General features: G+C 49.0%; 1 protein-coding gene across 3 annotated transcripts in view; it reads left to right on the top strand.

The window, feature by feature from the left end:
- The window catches only part of LOC130148768 (tyrosine-protein kinase ZAP-70), a 28,847-nt gene that overhangs the window by 6,736 nt on the left and 4,272 nt on the right, over positions 1–17,839 (top strand). Inside the window, exons 2-8 of one of the 3 annotated variants that reach the window (XM_056337712.1) lie at positions 11,025–11,213; positions 11,297–11,481; positions 12,820–12,980; positions 13,633–13,771; positions 15,351–15,429; positions 16,154–16,194; positions 17,353–17,401. In XM_056337712.1, the coding sequence (XP_056193687.1) occupies positions 11,025–11,213; positions 11,297–11,481; positions 12,820–12,980; positions 13,633–13,771; positions 15,351–15,429; positions 16,154–16,194; positions 17,353–17,401 (843 nt within the window). Of the gene's footprint in view, positions 1–11,003; positions 11,482–12,819; positions 12,981–13,632; positions 13,772–15,350; positions 15,430–16,153; positions 16,195–17,352; positions 17,402–17,839 lie in introns of all 3 variants that reach the window. The other 2 variants (XM_056337713.1, XM_056337714.1) reach the window with 2 other exon arrangements.

Raw genomic sequence — 17,839 nt, forward strand, 5'->3', positions numbered from 1 at the left:
ACCAGACCATGGAGAATGAGCTATTTTTTCAACTTAGTCATCATGTAGCTGACCACTGAGTCACATTATAAATCTGTGCTGGAGAATATTTACTGCTGTGCATGTAAGCCCAGTCTGCAAGAAAGTAGAGGGCTTCATTCTCATTTCAGACACCAATGTTCAACAAAAGACCACCAAAATGTCTACAGAAGAAGCAAAATGCTTCTGCATTCAACGTTTTTCCACAGAATGCTGGCTGAACTGGAAATTACATTGGCCAGAGAAAGAAACTGAAAGTATTATTTTCCCTAATGGAACTCAGAATTGCAGAAATTAGATATGGGAAAGTCCTATTAGCTCATCCCAGTTTCTTCCTGCCTGTAGAGGATTGTTCCCTACACTACATTTTCTGATCCAGTGTTAAGTGACTAGCAGCAGGACTTCCACTATTTCCCCTGTTCCACATCCTGATGAATCTTCTTGTTAGGAAATGTTTCTTGATAATCAGACTTACTTTCCACTGATTAATATAGAATCACAGAATCACTTAAGTTGGAAAAGACCTTCAAGATTATCAAGTCTAACCGTTAACCCAGGACTGCCAAGTTCACCACTAAACCACATCCCTAAGCACCACATCCACGTGTTTCTTAAACACCTCCAGGGACAGTGATGCCACCACGCCCTTGGGCAGCCTGTTCCAATATCTTCTACTTTATTGCCATATCATCTTATCAGCACATCCAAAACAGCTTTTCCTCTTGAAAGATGATCATGCTTTTTAGGTACATTTACCTTGCTCTCAAACTTTCCCCTCTCACTCTTGGTCAACAGCTAATGTGTGTACTCCATCCCTAAGAGCTGTACTCATCAACCAGTCCAGTCAGGCCCTTTACTGCTTTCTCTGCTCTCTCCTGAATTTGTGATATTTCTAACACTTCCAGTATCAAAACACCTACTGAAATAAGTAATCTCAAAAGTGCCAAGGTGCTGGGATCATGTTTGCCACTGGTACAGAACCACATTAGCGGTATTTATTTTATTTTGTATTTTTTAAACCACAGGAACTGTTTTGGTCTGTTCTATGTAAACAAAACTCATCTTTGTATGTCTGAGAAGCAATTAGTGCACCCAGTACTCTGCCAGCCTCCCCCCCCACCTGGCAGCAGGTTTCACCTACCTTACTTACAGTAATATTCTGTTCATAAAAGCCAGCACCACGGCTGCAGCGCTGGTGGTGAACACCAGATGCCCAACATTCATTTTGTCATGTTTGGGTCTGCTGCTAGCCCCCTTCACCTGGGCTTTCAAAGTGAGACTGAGAAACCCTGTGACTCATGACTATTAGAGCCCATGACACTTACTGCAAGCATAGAGAAGTTGCTTCAGTATCTTGGCCAACTTGTGAGTTGGATATTTATACTCTGCCTGCCTAAATCTCCTCTAGCAGTGCTAGAGAAGGTTGTCTCCCTGTTTCAAGCACTCCTGTGCCAGCACTGCTGAGCACAAAACCTGCCGTGCCCCATACTGGGGGTAGCTGCGATGATTCATCCTCATCTTCTATCTGCTTCAGAGGCGTCTGGAGAGCCACTGCAGCAGTGCGGGCTCCCTGCTGGTGAGCTGTAACAGCCCCCCGACATGCCCCCCGGCAAACCTCCCATCCGGTGGCTGTGTACAGGTTTGGGGCAGCTCAGGGTACATGGAAACCTTGGTCCAGGCCAAAGCTCAGGCAACCAACACGTGGTAGTGACACAGCACTAGTATGACCTAGCTCAGTAGTGGCTTGAATCGCAACTGCCTGCTTCCCTGTCCCCATTCTCCTCCTCTCCAAGAGGGACATGCAGAGCTCCTGGGATGGCTTCAGAGGAGGAATATAAAACCAGAATAAACATATGAAGTGCCACATCTGCATAGAGATACTGTCCAGAGTGAGAATACCTTAAAAATAAATCTTATCTAGTAGGCAGAGGAGAAGCCAGGTAGTTTTGGCCAGACCAACCAACGTCTGACAGTATTTACTATATGAAACTGCCCAATGACCAAAGCAGAGATGAGCTTATGCTCAGTAGGGAGATGTTACTAATGGAGACACTGTAACTGTAAATTAAGGCAGAATGATTAAAGGACTGAAACCCAACCAGCAGCTCAGCACTACCCTGCATCTCAGATGCAATATATTTTCACTGAATCAAGTTTTAACTCCTATGAAGCATTTGAGAGGAGCTTTTAACTGAAGGTTGGCCAGCAGGTGGGTGAGCCCACTGTTACCCTCCAGACAGCTTGTCTCCCCCCACAGTGGACCTGATAACCCAACACCCTACCAAGTGCAATACAAAGAGTCAGTGCCGCATCAGGAAGGCATCATAGCCTGGTGGCTGCAGAGCCCTGTACACCAGGAGCCAAGGAACAAGAGCTTGGAGCTGTACACCTGGCCTGATTGCAACTGTGCACACAACAGTCCTACTCTCCTCAATCTGCCTCTATCTCTTCCTCCCCATCTTTTCTTCTTCCTGGGCTTTTCGGGATAGACTGCGCACTTCTATGCAGCGGGGATGGTGGCTGCGATCTTCCAGGGAGTCTCTAGGCACTGCAAAAGAGAAATGCTGCTAAACTTTAAGCTCAGCTACTACATTTATTTTTAAACAGCAAAGGCAAAGCATAAATGCAGATGTGTATGTAAAAAAAACCACTCATTTTGTGGTTGGAAATAAGAGTTGTCAGCTACTTCACCACCTGAAGCGGCGGGGGGGGTGGGGAGAAATGAGAAGGGCACATTGTTCAGAGCAGCATCAAACCTTTCAGTCCTTCCAGAGAAGGTACCTGCTCGGTGTCATCAGAAAGACCCAAGCCAGTGCAGGACAGAACAAACTTATTTCCAGTAAGATGCATCACAGCCAGTGCTCTTGCAGCGATGTGGCTCAAGCCCTCTGTGTCACCTTTACTGCACCATGCTGAGGGCTGTGCTACTTGTAGTAGTGCCAAGAAATGGACTTAAGCCACAGGCTCACCATCAATCCCTCACGTAAATATCTCATTTAGTCTTTCTGCAACTTGCCACTCCCCAAATGCTCTGTACTGGCAGGAGTCAGTCTCTAGGACGATGATGTTGTGTGCCAAGTTGTTATGTCAGCTAAAGCCCTTCACAAGGTAAGGTAGAAGAAAGGAAAAACCCAGAGCCCTTCTCCTTCAACTTATGCGTAAGTTACTGCATTTTTCTGTCATTGGCTCCACAAAACGATCTGCTAGACTCAAAACCCAGAGGATCCTGCTGGAGTAGACTTTTATCTCTGGTTAGATGTCAACACCAGCTCCACCTTTGTGGCAGGGACAAGCTCTGTGCTCAACTCATCCCCAGGACAAACATCTTGACATAATTTGTTTAGACACAATGACCCATAGCTGAGTTATCAGACCACAACAGCACTCAGGGATACCAGGCAGGAAACGGCATGTCCTGTGTTTAACTATGTATGTTAGACCCTAATTAAGAGCTGTTAAGGATCAATGGGTCTGGAGCCAGGCGTGTTTTCAGTGGTTCTACAAAGGATCAGCAGGGTGTTTTCACAGCCTTCCAAACTAAATCCACATGAACAGATGAGCACAAGCTGCCTTGGGACAACACAGTGACTTTGCTTTACCCCATCACATAGCAGTGTCACCCTGCTCCTGAACCCCAGCACCTCATTTACTCCACAGCTGCCCCGAGGGCAAAGCTGCTCGCTAGGGACATTTAGCTTGTGAGGAGATACTACTACAAACCAGTAGCAGGGGCAGCTCCCAGGGTAGCTGCGTGTGACACCAAAACTCCCGTTTCTGTTCCTGCACTTAACCCAGCCACTGAAGCCCACAGCAAAGCTCTCTTCAGTGCAGAACACCAATTTCAGGGTATTTGTGCCGTCTACATCACTGGACGTTCCTGAAATACTAATGTCAGCTTGAGTTTAAACAAAGAACTGCATTCAGATATATTTTCTGTGCCATTCGTTGCAGCATTTTAAGAAAACCATGTTTCTTTACATTCTGATTTATCAGGGTCTACCAGATGCCTACCTAGGCTAAACTCTTGCTCAGGGATCTTTTAATGGAAGATAAGCACTAGATAAAGAACCAATACGCTTTTCTTTAGGGAAAGAGCCAAGTATTTAGCCAAAACTCCTATAGTTGGTGGCAGAACTAGTCAGCTCTGTGGCCAGTGATCAGCCAGCACAAAGCAGACTAGGAGCAGCAACTTGCATTGCTCTGTGCTGCACTCCTTGGGTGCTGAGGAGCACAGAGATCCACATGCTTGGTTGCATCTTTCCATCCATATCCTCCAAGCGCATACAACCAGACAAGGTTTTAGTAAGAGACAGTACCACTCTGCCAGAAAGAGCATGTGATACACCATGGGCATGACCACAATGTGAATAGGAAACAAGTCTGTGCGTACAACAATTCAGCTGTGTTAATCCATAAGTAGTAACACACCATCTCCACGTTTCAGAGATGCATTGGTACTTCCTACTGCAGAGTTCTCACTGGGCTTTGGATCAGAGGACTGCACGCTGCCTGTTTGACTTCCTTGCTATGGCACTGCAGAAATATCTGCCCCACTCTCCTCTGGGGAGGCACCTGATGCTACCACTGAGACAGCTGTGTTGCAGGCTCACAAGCATCTGTGAAAAACTCAGAGGAAGCAGGGTTACACCAGAAAACTGCTTTCTGGGAACAAGGCAATCCCAGCCGTTAAAACAACAGCTTGAACAAAAAAGGTAGTTACACCCACCAGGACCCCTGCAGGTGGCCTTCTCCCTCCCCAGCCCCCCCCCCTGCCGTCTCCTGCTCTCAAAGCTAGAGGAGCAAATTGCTTCCGCTCATTAGCATTTGACAAATAACCACAGAAGGAAAACAAGTCCCCAGCAGGGTATGAATGAGCTCAGGCCTTTATTGCCATCTGACTGCACCAAACAAGCATGTCATCAATTTTCCATGCTCTATTGCACTGTTTCTCCCTTTTGGAGAAGGATGAGCACCCTTGCCTACTCAGGCAGGTTCAGAGTGGCCAAGTCAAAACAGAGCAGCAAGAGGTAATGATCCGAGAGCTGCAAGATGGGAGCAGAGCTGACACATGGCAACTTCTCAGCCTCTAGGCACAGATACCAGCGAGTGTCAGGGTGGCACTGCAGGAAGGGCTGTGAGCAGCATCCTCATGTATTGACCTCTCTAACATGAACTGCAAGCAACAGCAGTGGCTCACGGGAATGTGTTTTAACAGAGCTGAGGGGACCCAAGGCAGCCTGCCTAGCTCATGTCCTGGGTGGAAGGAAGCACAGAAAACCAGTCACCCATTAGCCCTGCCACTGGGTCAGCAGTGGCTGTTTCTAGCATACATGTACCATAAGACCAAGGCCACAAGCATTTGAGCAGAACCATCCCTACCATTTATTTTTAACCTCCAATAATACTCTGACACGGTGCCACTAGGTCTCTGGCCAAGGATTTAGAAGGGGGAAGAGGGGTACTGATTTCCATGGCACCAGCTTTTCTCAAAGCCTGGATCTGGTACAGTCCTGTCACTGTTAGAAGCCTCCACACTGACTGCATCACAGGAGCACCTGGTCCCTCCATGGGCCTTGCAAGTATTGCTGTGGAATTTAACATTTTTCCTTCAAAAAAGGACTCTGGATTTTCCCTGGGGCCAAATGGCTCCCGTGTTCCACTTCAAAGGGAGAGGAGGTATATGAAGCATTTCTGCACCTGGCCTGGGATCCACAGGCAGTGGAGGGGCAGTTTGGATTTACCTGCTTGCTTCAAGGACAGCAAGAGCAGACAAGGTCCTCAGTGGAAATCAGGCAGGTTTTTCTGTGGAGTTTTGTAAACACAACCATTTCAGGCAGGACTGAGTCAGTAATACTCACGGAGAATTAGAAAAGATTATTATCTTCACATGCAAGCAGAATGCGCACTTTTTATGAGTACAAACATGGACTCACACTTTCATGAACTCCCACTCACACATAGTTCAAGTGTTAATAAATGGTTGAGTAGCTGAGGTTTTAATGAGTAGTCAGCAGGGAGGTTAGGAAAGCTATAGCCAGGAATGTAAGTGCTCATGAGGAAATCTTAGGAAGAGCTGCCATGGAGTATATAAATAAAAATTAAACATCAATTAGAAGAATGTAGTCAGGTCAATTAAAAGTTAAGATTTTCAGGTTTTATTTTTCTTTGAACTAAGAAGCATTTCAAGTTGAATCCAAGTTATTTTAAGTCTTTTATTATTTAGGATTAAAAAAATCCAAACGTGTGCCTGAGCTCTAGGAATCAGCTCTTTAGTTCATCCTTTTGCACAGTGCCAGCTACTCCTGGGAAGAATAACCTGGAAAGGGAACTTGTACGCTGCAGACATTTTATAGCCCTTCACATCCTTTAACCAGGTTCTCCACTGTACGTCTAGTTTTCTGATATAATCAGGAGCAGCCGAGGGGAATCCAGGGGAAGGTATGGTAGGCAGCTGCTCCTCTGCAGCCCCAGGGAAGCCAGGTCACTGTCCATGCCCATCACCTCTGCACACAGCAGGAAGCAGTTGCTGCTTGAGACTCGCTCTGCGTTCTGCCATCTCTCTGCACCTCACACCCTGCTCCCACCTCTAAATCCTGCCTACACCTTCACTGCGCCACAGTCTGTGCCCATCAGGCTCAGCCCCACTCCTGCAGCCAGCTGGCCGTCGGGGACCAGCAGAGCTCCTGCAGCCACTCCTGGAAAGCTCAGTAAATAGGGGGGATTAAGATAATCTTGGGCACAAACCTTTACTCAGCACTCCCCTAAAGCACCGAAGGGAAGGTGCTGTAAACAGCATGTAAGACAGGACATTTATTCCTGCATTGATTGCAGGCAGGCCTAGGCAAGGCAGCATGAGAAGCCTTGTTCCTTCCCACGAGATGGTCAGAGAGGCCATTTCACATCAGGAGGAGACAAGGAGGCAGCACGACCCAGTTAGGAGCTCAGGACAGAACTGATGCCCTGCACCCACTCAGCTGCCTTTACCCATGCAGCACTCCTGCCAGCAGGGCAGGAAAGCCCCTAAAGCTGGGCTGCTCCCCCAGCCCACCAGCAACCCACCCTGCTGCCTGTGCCACAGTTCAGACACGCACCCCCCAACACCCGCAGCCCCAGGGGGGCAGCAGAAGTGGCCCCCAGAGGAGCTCAGAGACCCTAACCCCTGTCAGACAGACCTCACCTTTCAGCAATACCACGAGCACACTTACCACCGAAGATCTTACTTTCAGCTTACTCTCCCCCCTCCCCAATTAATCACCTGTAGAGAATCGTTACAAACACCCCTCCCCACACTGCCAACACAAACCTCAGCAGCAGCTCCTACCACCAGCTCCAAAGCACAGACCTGGCTGCCCTTTTTACGCCTCCAAGCCGGTTCCTCCTCACAGGGTTCCCATTCCCCAGCTCTCCCAGCTGCTCGGGGACAGCCTCGGAGAGCCCCTTCCTCCCCCCAGGCTGCCCCGGCCGCCTTAAAGTGCCAGCCCCGCCAGCCAGGGCTGTGTTACAAGGGATTATCAGGGCCAGGACGATGCTACAGCAAATATGGTCCGAACAGGATGCTACAGTTTGTCGGTGCCTCCTCCGGTTTCATAAGTGCACCCCACTGCTTTCGGGGACTGGCTCCAGATTCACACAAAGTGGTTCTGCTATTCTGAGAAATTACAAAATCAAACCAGTTCCTGACGGTTCTTGTCTGATCTAAGTAAAAGCAAGTGGCCAGCTATATATAGATCTGATTGACTGACATCTCAATAGCTTCCTGCCTGGCTTTCCTGTGTGTCATGGTGCACAAATCCAACTCCTTTTTACGTGGGTGTTGTTTTTTTCAGTGCATCTTCACATCATTAACACCAGCTTGCAGACATGGCCATTATCCCTGGTTTTCTGACTGCTCTCCCTGACTACTGTCTCTAAGCTGGGGGCAGCACCTGAAGCCCACAGGAACACCCAGCATCTGGGTTGCTGCAGCCCAAGGGACAGAGATTAAACAGGTGCTGGAAAAAATCAGGTCCTGTTACTCAAAATAGTGGTGGAGGGTCCTTGCACAGCTTCCTGGCACTAGTTGTTATGCTCATAAGAAAGCAGTCCATGAAATAGGTGCTCCTTTTCATCTGCATTTCACAGTGCAGGAAAACAAAGTTTTATGAGGTTTGTGCAGGTCTGTTGAGGTTGTATCAGGGTTGCTCAGGTCCACCCAGAGGTACTGCTAAGGAACAGAGCTGTGGTTTGGAGGAGAAGCTTAGCTATGCCCAGAAGACCCTGGGCTGGTGTATGGGCAACAGAAAGCACCAGGACAGTAGGACAAACTTTTTTAAAGCAAGAGCTTTAGAGGGGCTATAAATCATCCTGTTCAAATCTGGTCTCAGACTTCAGGGGGTAACTTTCCCTCAAGGCTGGAGATGCAGAGGTTTTTTTGAATAAGGGTAATTTTCTAATAGGGTTCACTTGTGGCAGCAAGGCTCGTGTGAAATGGTTGGCGTAGCCTGAACCAACCTCTGATCCCTGGGTTCGTTCTCCTATCTCTGTGAGACTTTCTTGACTCACAGCCCTGTGCTTGGAGAGGAAAGCCAATCTGCTTATAACAGAACCTCCTGTGTAGGCAGCTGGAAACTCTGAGCTCAGTGGTCATCAGTGGCTTCTGCCGTCTCATTTTCACCTGTCTGAACAACTGGCAAACACGTTCCATTTGCTGTGATGTTCTGGTCCTGGACTTTCCAGAAAGGGAAATCAGCATCTTTGGGTGCAGCGTCCTTGTACATAATCACTGTTTATCCCAGGTAGCTAGTGGAAATTAGTAGCACATGAAGGCGGCCATCGACCTTCCGCTGCCCACTCAGCACTTCCTCTTCCTTGACTTGTGAATGTGACTCATGAGCCTGACGCTACAGTTAAAAGGAAGATTGCAATCCTCACTCCTCACATCCTTCAACCCACCTTCCTGGGATCTGCTCTCCCCTGGGACCAGGCTGAGGTTGGGGAGACCTGGCGATCGTCTCATCTCGTTGCAGGAGCTGAACCTGGGGGCTATGCCTGTCTGTCCAGTGTCTGAGCTGCTTTATGCTTGGAGGCATGAAGGGATTAGGCCGTTTGCTTTGGTTCCAAGCACTGACTCCAGTTAGGGTCTGAGCTACATGGTGTTTTCATTCACCTTCTGTGTCCCAGACTGGCAGGTCTGCCAAGACCCCACTTGGCTTCATTTGATGAATTTGATGAAAGGGGCTTCACAACTCAGGCTTATTTGTGCTGTGTCTGGTACGGTTGACGCTAGTCCTGCACCCAAGCTGCAAACGCCACTGGCAGCTTCCTGTTGTGGTTTCCTGCCTCAGCCAAAACACCCCCTTGTCAGAGCCTGCTCTCCCTTCCTGTTCTCATCAGGGCCATTTCTGGGCTTAATGAAGGCAACAAATAAATAGGTAGAGAAGAATCTGGTTGCCATAAATCCAGCTCCCTGTGGGTGTTTGCTATTGTAGGCTGGGCAGAGCGGGGTGCACACCACCAAAATGGTCTCTCCTGAGCAGTTTCCACCTGAACCCTGTCCTGTTCCAGCTGATACAGAGCACGTGTCCAGCCAACCCCTTCACAGCTCCGGTGGTCCCAGAGGCTGGCAGCCCTGCCACCATGCTGCTGAGTGGTCTGAAGTAGGCTGGGTGAGATGGAGCAAGGCTGACCACCAGCCCAGACACAGCTCCAGCCCCTGCCTGAGAGCAGATGCCACTTCTGGAATAGTGCAGTGGGCACAACCCATTGAGCAGCAACCTCTCCTGTCATGTTCCGAAATGAGAGCTACGTTGGGGAGAATCCCAGCAAACACCCAGCGTGCTGGCCGAAGAGCTGATGTGTTCTTTGGTCTGAACGTGAGTGATGCATTTGCAGGAAATGCGGATGGAGACAAACACATCTTTTCTGGGTCAGCATCTGCGCAATGACAAAATTGAAGATCAGGCTCCAAGGAACAAATGAGATCCTTTAAATATGATAACATTTCCATTAATCACCGGAAATTGGCTTCTGTTTGTGGGTGGGATTTTAGATGATTCGATACAAGACTTATAGGTCTTTGGCAGAAGGGGCTTGGCAGTGCCTCAGTCAACAAAGTGCCATTTCTCGCTGGATTCCCACTGCAAGGGTCTGCAGCAGCGCGGCGGTAAGTTTGTTTCTGGTTTTAGGCTGTGCTGAACAGGAGGCTCCAAGAACGCTTGCATGTTGCAGCTTGACAGAGACAGTGGGATTAAACTCACTTTGCAGTGATGGCTGGCCGCTGAGCTCCAGCTTCCTCTGGAGCATGTGCACAATGTAGAAATAGGAACTGCCAGACAAAATCAGAGTATTGGCCAAATTCAGAAGCCAGCCAGATTCAGGTATTGTGGGAAAAAAATCCATAATTTTTTCAAGAGACAATTAGAAGAAAGTTCCTTCTTGTTCCTGTCAACTGACGGTTAATGTCTGCTCCGAACCACTTGGGTTTATCTTGTTTGGTGCAATTATGTATCTATACATTTTTTAGACATTTAATATCAATCTCGTGTTTTAATCATATTGCTTTTAAGATTTTGGCCTTACAGACCCTCATGGCAAAATTAATTCATTCAGAGCAGCAAAAGAATTTCCTTTTATTGTGAACAGGCCTGTAGAGAAAATAGTAGGAAGTCAAAGCTAAAAACTTCGGGATGGATGTAAGAAGCACATTTTTAATAGTGAAGGTAAATAAGCATTGAAACAATTAATTGTAGCATTCAGTGCATTCCCGATTGCTTAAAATCTTTAAATCAAGATTGGATGGATTTTTACTAACAATTTCTAGCTCCATTCAGGGCAGGATAGAAGAATCACTGTGGGATTCTCTGGCTGGGATATGAGTGCACCCACTGCTGCTCTTCATGTTATGTTTGAAACAACCCTGCAGGCAGCCAGCTGAGGGCCTAAGAACCTCTAGACAGATGAATCTGAATTCCAATTAAACCTTTTTGCAGAATTATATGTCAGTGAAGAATTTTGCTTCTCTCTTCCAGATAGAGCAGCGGCAGTGTTTGAGCCAACCCAAGCAGTCCTGGTAAGCGCACAGAGATGCCCGATGCTGCTGCTCACCTGCCCTTTTACTATGGCAGTATTGCCAGGTCAGAAGCGGAGGAGTACCTCAAGCTGGCGGGGATGTCGGACGGGCTGTTCCTGCTGCGGCAGTGCCTGCGCAGTCTGGGGGGGTACGTCCTCTCCATGGTCTGCAACCTGCAGTTTTACCATTACGCCATCGAGCGCCAGATGAATGGTACCTACGCCATTGCAGGGGGCAAAGCACACTGTGGGCCAGAGGAGCTCTGCGAGTTTTACTCCAAGGATGCCGACGGGCTCTGCTGCACCCTCCGCAAGCCCTGCAACCGCCCCAGTGGTGTGGAGCCCCAGCCTGGTGTTTTTGACAGCATGAGGGACAATATGGTGCGCGAATATGTCCGGCAGACGTGGAAATTGGAGGTACTGGCCATTGCCAAATGTGGTGTGGGACTGTGCAAGCTCCCCAGGGGCTTACTGCTGCTTGCCAGTCCAACCTCCTCTGTCGCTGTTATCCTCTTAGAGCATGGTAAAGCAAGGTCCTTCTCCTCAGAGGCTGCTGGCACTAAGAGCAGTCTTAAACCTCTCTCTTTTCCAGTTTCTTCTTCAGAAACAGGTCTAAACACCTTCCCAAGCCTTCAGGCTCTTCCTCTGAACAGATGGCGTTGCATTTGCTCTGCAGGGCTTTGGAGCTCACTGCACACTTTGCAAGCATTGCCCCATGTGCTGTTTGCTCCTCTGCAGCATGTGGGACACTCACTGCAGTTAGACCAATGCTCTCCATGAGGTGCCTGTGCCTCCATAACATTGGTAATGAAACCAGACTTAAATTCTTGCTCAGGATTTCCTTGCTTTTTAAAGTCAGTGGAGGTTTTGCCTGTGAGAGTGAGGTACTGGGTACTGGACCAGTTCTGCCTATTTACATTTAAAAATAGCTACACATACGTTCCTGCATTTTATTGTGGATTGGAATATATATGTAATATATGTGTAAGGCAAACCTCTGTAAATAGTCACACTGGCAGTCATGTAATTAATTTCCTACTTGCTGTCACTTTGACAGTGACTACTTTGACACTTCCAAGTCCTTGCAGAAAGATGGCTCAGGCATTCTGCTTATGGAGCCTTTCTATGAAAGACCCCTACATGCGGCCTATTTTAGACCAAAGGTGCTTGGCAGAATGAGGTATCCTATAGGGTTTCTCCATGAAGCTGGTCTGTGGGCACTGGTAGATAACACAAAGGACATTGCCACCTACTGGCAAACGAAAAGCTACAGTTGTTTATAAAATGTGTGGGACCGGTAAAATTAATTTAGGGTCTCCCACATGACTCCCAGACTGCACTGCTCTGACAAGTTGTAGTGTCTGGGGACAGTGAGCAGCCAGGAAGGCAGAAGCTCGAGAAAGAGGTCCTGCTTTCCCAGGAATGCGAGGCTGAAAGACAGACACCCTGCGAGCCTGACATACAGGTCCCCTGTATGAATATGATGACTTCTCTCTTCCCTCACCAGCAAGTCAACGGACTTCAGCTGGATTCGAGGAGTGGGACCAATGGAGATAAGGAAGGAATTCTGCTCTGCAGCAGAATATGATTCAAACCACTGTTGCTATAGGCTTGATTAAGGTCACAGGCACTTAAACTACAAGACCTTCCAAGTTTCCTGTGTCATCTTCCCCAAAGGGTGCAAAATAAACCGTGCTGAAGCCATGCAACTATGCAGCAGAATGGCAGGAGGTCTAATTTCTCACTGTTTTCCAGGGGGATGCGCTTGAACAGGCCATCATAAGCCAGGCTCCACAGGTGGAGAAGCTCATCGCCACCACAGCCCACGAGAGGATGCCCTGGTACCATGGCAGCATCGCCCGCGATGAAGCTGAACGGAGGCTCTACTCAGGGGCACAACCTGATGGGAAATTCCTGTGAGCATGCAAAAACCTGGCAGAAGCTGTGATCCCTGTACTTTTTACCATTTCCCCACCACCACTATCCTGCAGTTATTTGTTTCACATGACAGTTCCTGGGAGGAGGTTTAGCTGAATATGGTCAGGCTGTGGTTACAGATCTTTCAAAGACAGGGTCTGATCCTTCAAACCTATCATTGTCCAGACAGTATCTGGCCTCCATGAAGAGCCAATCTTGAGCTTTATTTGTTTCTCATGTTTAGATATCTCTATGAAGTATGCTTGTTAATGCACTGGATGATATGAGATATAGGGTTAGTGGGTGAAGACATTTAACACTGACATGTAAACAATGTATGGCCAATAAAATGCAGAAGAAAGCATTTGCTCTGCATCCCTGCTGAGGTGAGACAGCCCTTAATTTAATTATCTTCTGAATGAATTAGGGAAAGAAAGAATTAGCTGGAGAGGGTGGAGGAGAGGGGCAAGAGACTGAAAGTGAAGGGTCCCTCCTCAGCCTCTGCAGAGGGATGTTGGGAAGGTGGCAATTCCAACGTGGGGGGCAGGGGCACCTTACTAAGTGCCCACCCAGTGACCTGCCACTGCTGCAGCCATGATAATTTGCAGGGCAAAACCTAGAGTTGCTTTTAACAGTTCTCCCTCCTACCAGGCTGAGAGAAAGGAAGGAAAACGGTGCCTATGCCCTCTCCCTCATCTATGGCAAAACAGTGTATCACTATCGGATAGACCAGGACAAGTCCGGCAAGTACTCCATCCCTGAGGGCACCAAGTTCGACACGCTCTGGCAGGTACCGTGCTGTGGGACGCTGACCACTAGTGTCCTAATAAAGCAAAGGCATTTTTCCCTTGTTATAGCTGCCCATGCCCTGAAGGACAGGAAAGGCCACGTGGAGCTTTAGAACTGTACATAGATTGTTGTAGCCCCTTGCAGAAAGCCCTTACATTCCCTGGGTCTGGCTGTTTATCAGCTCACCTCATCACATTCATTCCTGTACACTCCTAGCTAAGTAGGCCTAAGTCTGGGATGTTACAGCAGCTCTGAAATAGTGCTGGCTTCACCACTGCCCCCACACCTTACACTAGTCCATACCTCTCCAAGCAAACAAGAGGATCAGCGCTTTTTATTTCCAGCTTTAAGCCAGGGTACTTGAGATGATTATATTAATGACACCTGCACCCCATCAGCAAACATCACACATTCAGCCACAGTGTGCACCTTGACCTCTGCCTGCAGCAGCTCTGATGAGATTGCTCATCCCAGGCTGTCCCTCCCGAGTGCTCCCCACACTACTCCTGGCCCAGCAACGCTGTTGTGTGCTGATTTCCACTTGGATGTTCCAAGGGACTGACTTCTGTGCAAAGAGTAGGGGAGGTCAGAAGTCTTGAGACAGCGGCCAAAATCTTTACATGACCAAGATCCAAGTGCCAGAAGACGCATTCTATGACCCCTGAGAGTCAGGGGCTCTGGGAAGCAGAGATGGCTGTAATGCCCCAGCAATCCTCGTGTGGACGGGGCAGGGTTTTAAGGGAATGTGACACATGGTCCAGCAACTCTTGGCACTACTGGGGAGCAGCATGCCCCACCGGAGCCTGGCTCTGCCCTGTGGCACACACCTCGGACCTGCTCCAGGGAACAGATACCAGTGCTTCCTCCTGGGCAGGGCTGGCTGGGGGACAGAACTCTTGTTTTGCTGAATTTTCCAAATTTCCAGGATTGTTTTCACTCTGAACTGATTGACAACAAAGACTTTGGGGCATTTTTATGGCCACAGAACCATGCCAGGCTCCCAGTTGCAGATGAAGTCTGAGCCAGAGAGAAGGGGAAGAGAAAGCCTTGTGTCCTCTGTGGTCTGGTGGCCAAGGGCTGGGCTGGTTGTCTCCAGCCAGAGTCAAGTCCCCACTGTGCTTGAACTGGTGGCAGCAAAAAACTGACCGGGATCCACAGAGCTAACCCTGGGGTTCCTCTGGGAAAGCAAAAGGTTTCTCTCAGGCTTTATCAAACACAACACGACTTAAAAACTTTTCTGGCTGGGACAACAATAACATTACACTGAAAATGCCCTACCCAGCTCTCCTAGTGGAGATTTTCCTTTTGTCTTTCTTCCGTCCTTATCTAACTTCCCAAGTTCTTCCCAGCTCTGGCAGTTATCCAGGTATGCAAGTGTTTACTCTAGGAGATCCCTGAGTGCATAGGTACCAGAGGAGAAAAAGAAATATAGTCCCCATCTGCCATAAATCTGAGAGAAATCATTACCATAATAAGCTATACAAGTGCCTGAAAAAAAATAAAAAAAGAAAACAACAACAAAAAAAAGAGGATGCTTTTCTCCTCACAATAATCTCTTTTTCCTCTGATTCCTTTCTCAGTTGGTGGAGTACCTAAAACTCAAACCGGATGGGCTGATTTTCTATCTGAGGGAAACCTGCCCCAACCCCAACATGCCAGGTGAGCTGACATCCCTCAGTGCCATCCCTGGCCTTGGTTTACCACCAAGTGGGGCCAGTTTGAACAGCACCAGCCCAAGTTTCCTTTACGATGTCCAACCTTGCTCCGACCTTGGTGGTGAGGGAACAGTGATGTCTCTGCTCCTCTGGGCAAATCTCACATTATGTTTTCTGCTGAAAGTGGCCACTCTCCAGGCCTGGCCTAGGGTGGCCAAAAGACAGGAGCAGATGGGGGAGTCAGTGCTCCAAATGGATTAGGGACTTCTGGTGCCAAACAGATGACTTCTGAAAAACGACCCGCTTTTTAGGCAGCAAGAAACAACATGTCCCGCAAGTCTGGCTCCTGGTGGGTCTCTTGAGCTGAACGCTCAAAACCATGGGTCACTTTGTCCTGGTCCAGGTGTCAGAAACATCACTTCAGAGCCTGCCCATGGGACCCTTGCTCTCCTGGGCAGGGGGCTCTGGGGTACAGCTCAGCCAGTCCCTGCTCTGGGACTGATGGAGACTGTAGGGGGCTCCAGTAGGCCTGCACCTCCCCTGAGGGCTGGTCTGGGAATAATGCTCACATCCAGGCACATTTCCACAACTTTTTGACTAAAGCTGTGGAAAGCTGTCCCTGGCGGGGCATCAGACAAAGGCCACGCAGTCCTTCAAGAACTGATGCTCTCATCCTGCTTGAGGCATAGGCAGACTCTAACTAACAACTTCTCTCTCCTGATTCACAGCATCTGCAGCACCAGTTCCACCAACCCACCCCTCCATGAGCGTAAGTTTTGAGAAGGGTCTTTTTTATCAGTACCTTAGTGGTTTAATGTTATTGCTTTTCAAGCTTGCTGATAAAACTCTGCTCTTCAAACTCCGCTCTTCTCTAAAACTCAGTAACTCAAATGGAATATATTAAGCCCAGCTGCAATGTTGTCCCCTTTCCAGCTTGGATGGGGACGAGGAATAGCTGGGCACAGCTACCGTTAGAGCTGAAAATGGTTTCCATTCATACTGTGCTCCTTGCAACATGTGGGCCTGTCCTTGGGGACCCCTCTCCCCCCTGCCCCCCTTGCCAGGCAGGAGCGAGGAAGACGTGGTTGGATTCTGGGAACACTCAGCCTTGCTGCTGGCCGCTGGCCACCGGCCAGGTCTTTGTGCTCCCTCTGCGTCCCTGGCCTCAGGGTATGTCTGTGCTCAGTCACTGCTCCGTGCAGAGCTGTGTTGAAATCAGCTTGTTTGGGCTATGTGAGTAGTCCATCCCAGAGCCCAGTGGAGGCTAAATAAAGGCCTGAGCACTCACCCATCTTCTCAGAGAGCTTACACAGGCTACGGTGGGCTCCTGTGTTGTGGCAACTCTGCTGCAAACAGTGTTGGTGTTCAAAGCTACGCTGGGAAAATGTGTACCATATTGCTTTGTTGCTGTCTGCTTTGGGACAGCGGCTGTATGTAGTGTCCGTGCGTGCGCACAGGGGCCACTTTTTGGGCAGGTAGGTGTGCTGGCTGCAAGCTGAGTTACCTCTGGGCTTCCCTTTGCTTCTTGTCTCAAAGCAAGCTGCAGAGACTTGGCTGGGATGACCCCTGCTGCTGCAGGAGACTTGTCACTTTGGGCTGGGGAAAGCAGAGGGGGCCGAGAGCAAGGTGCAGCCCTGTGTGTGTGCCCCTCACTGCTCAGGTAAACACAGAGCCCTCAGCAGCTCACCCTACACAGCCCACAGGCTGGTTATGGGAGGACAATGCTGCGTTCAGGCTCTACGGTACTTAATCCCAGTCGGCTTGATACCACTCCAGTCTCTTGTACCCATCTCAGGGCCTTTTACAGCGAATTACTGGCTGGGGCTCTGTTGGGCTGCAGGGGCTCCCTGTCCCTCTCCTCTCCCATTTCAAACTGAAGCACTTTCCTCTGGTTCCTTCATCCACTTCATCCCCATTTCTTTTCCAGAGACACCTTGGGCTGCTCAATGCAGACGGATACACGCCAGAGCCTGTGGGTGAGCATCTTTAAAAGCCCTCTCCTCCTAATAGGAGCCACGGGGGTTACCTGACACACCTGTACCACTTTCTGGTCAAAGAGCCATGCTACAAAGTCCCTTTCTTGCAGAGGTACCCAGGAGCATCCCAGCCTTTTCAGGGTCCTGAGACAAGAATATTGCACAAGTGTTTGCTCATACCCAGTTCCCAGTAAATCAAGCCCTATCCCATTCCCCATCACACCCAGTAAATCAAGCCCTGTCCTATTCCCCATATTCCATCCTGCCTACTAAATACTCAGTGTATTCAGTTGTATTTCAGTGGGGTGAAGTCATGCACATGCCCAGGTCCTGCAGGGTCTGATATGTGGAGTGGGAATGCTCAGACACCTCTCCCCATCCTGGCTGCTCCAGCAGCTGCAACTAGGAGGGGCTATGGGTTGTGAAAGGAAGGGAGAT

The sequence above is a fragment of the Falco biarmicus genome, chromosome 4 (genome assembly GCF_023638135.1).
Source record: "Falco biarmicus isolate bFalBia1 chromosome 4, bFalBia1.pri, whole genome shotgun sequence".
NCBI classification, from domain to species: domain Eukaryota; kingdom Metazoa; phylum Chordata; class Aves; order Falconiformes; family Falconidae; genus Falco; species Falco biarmicus.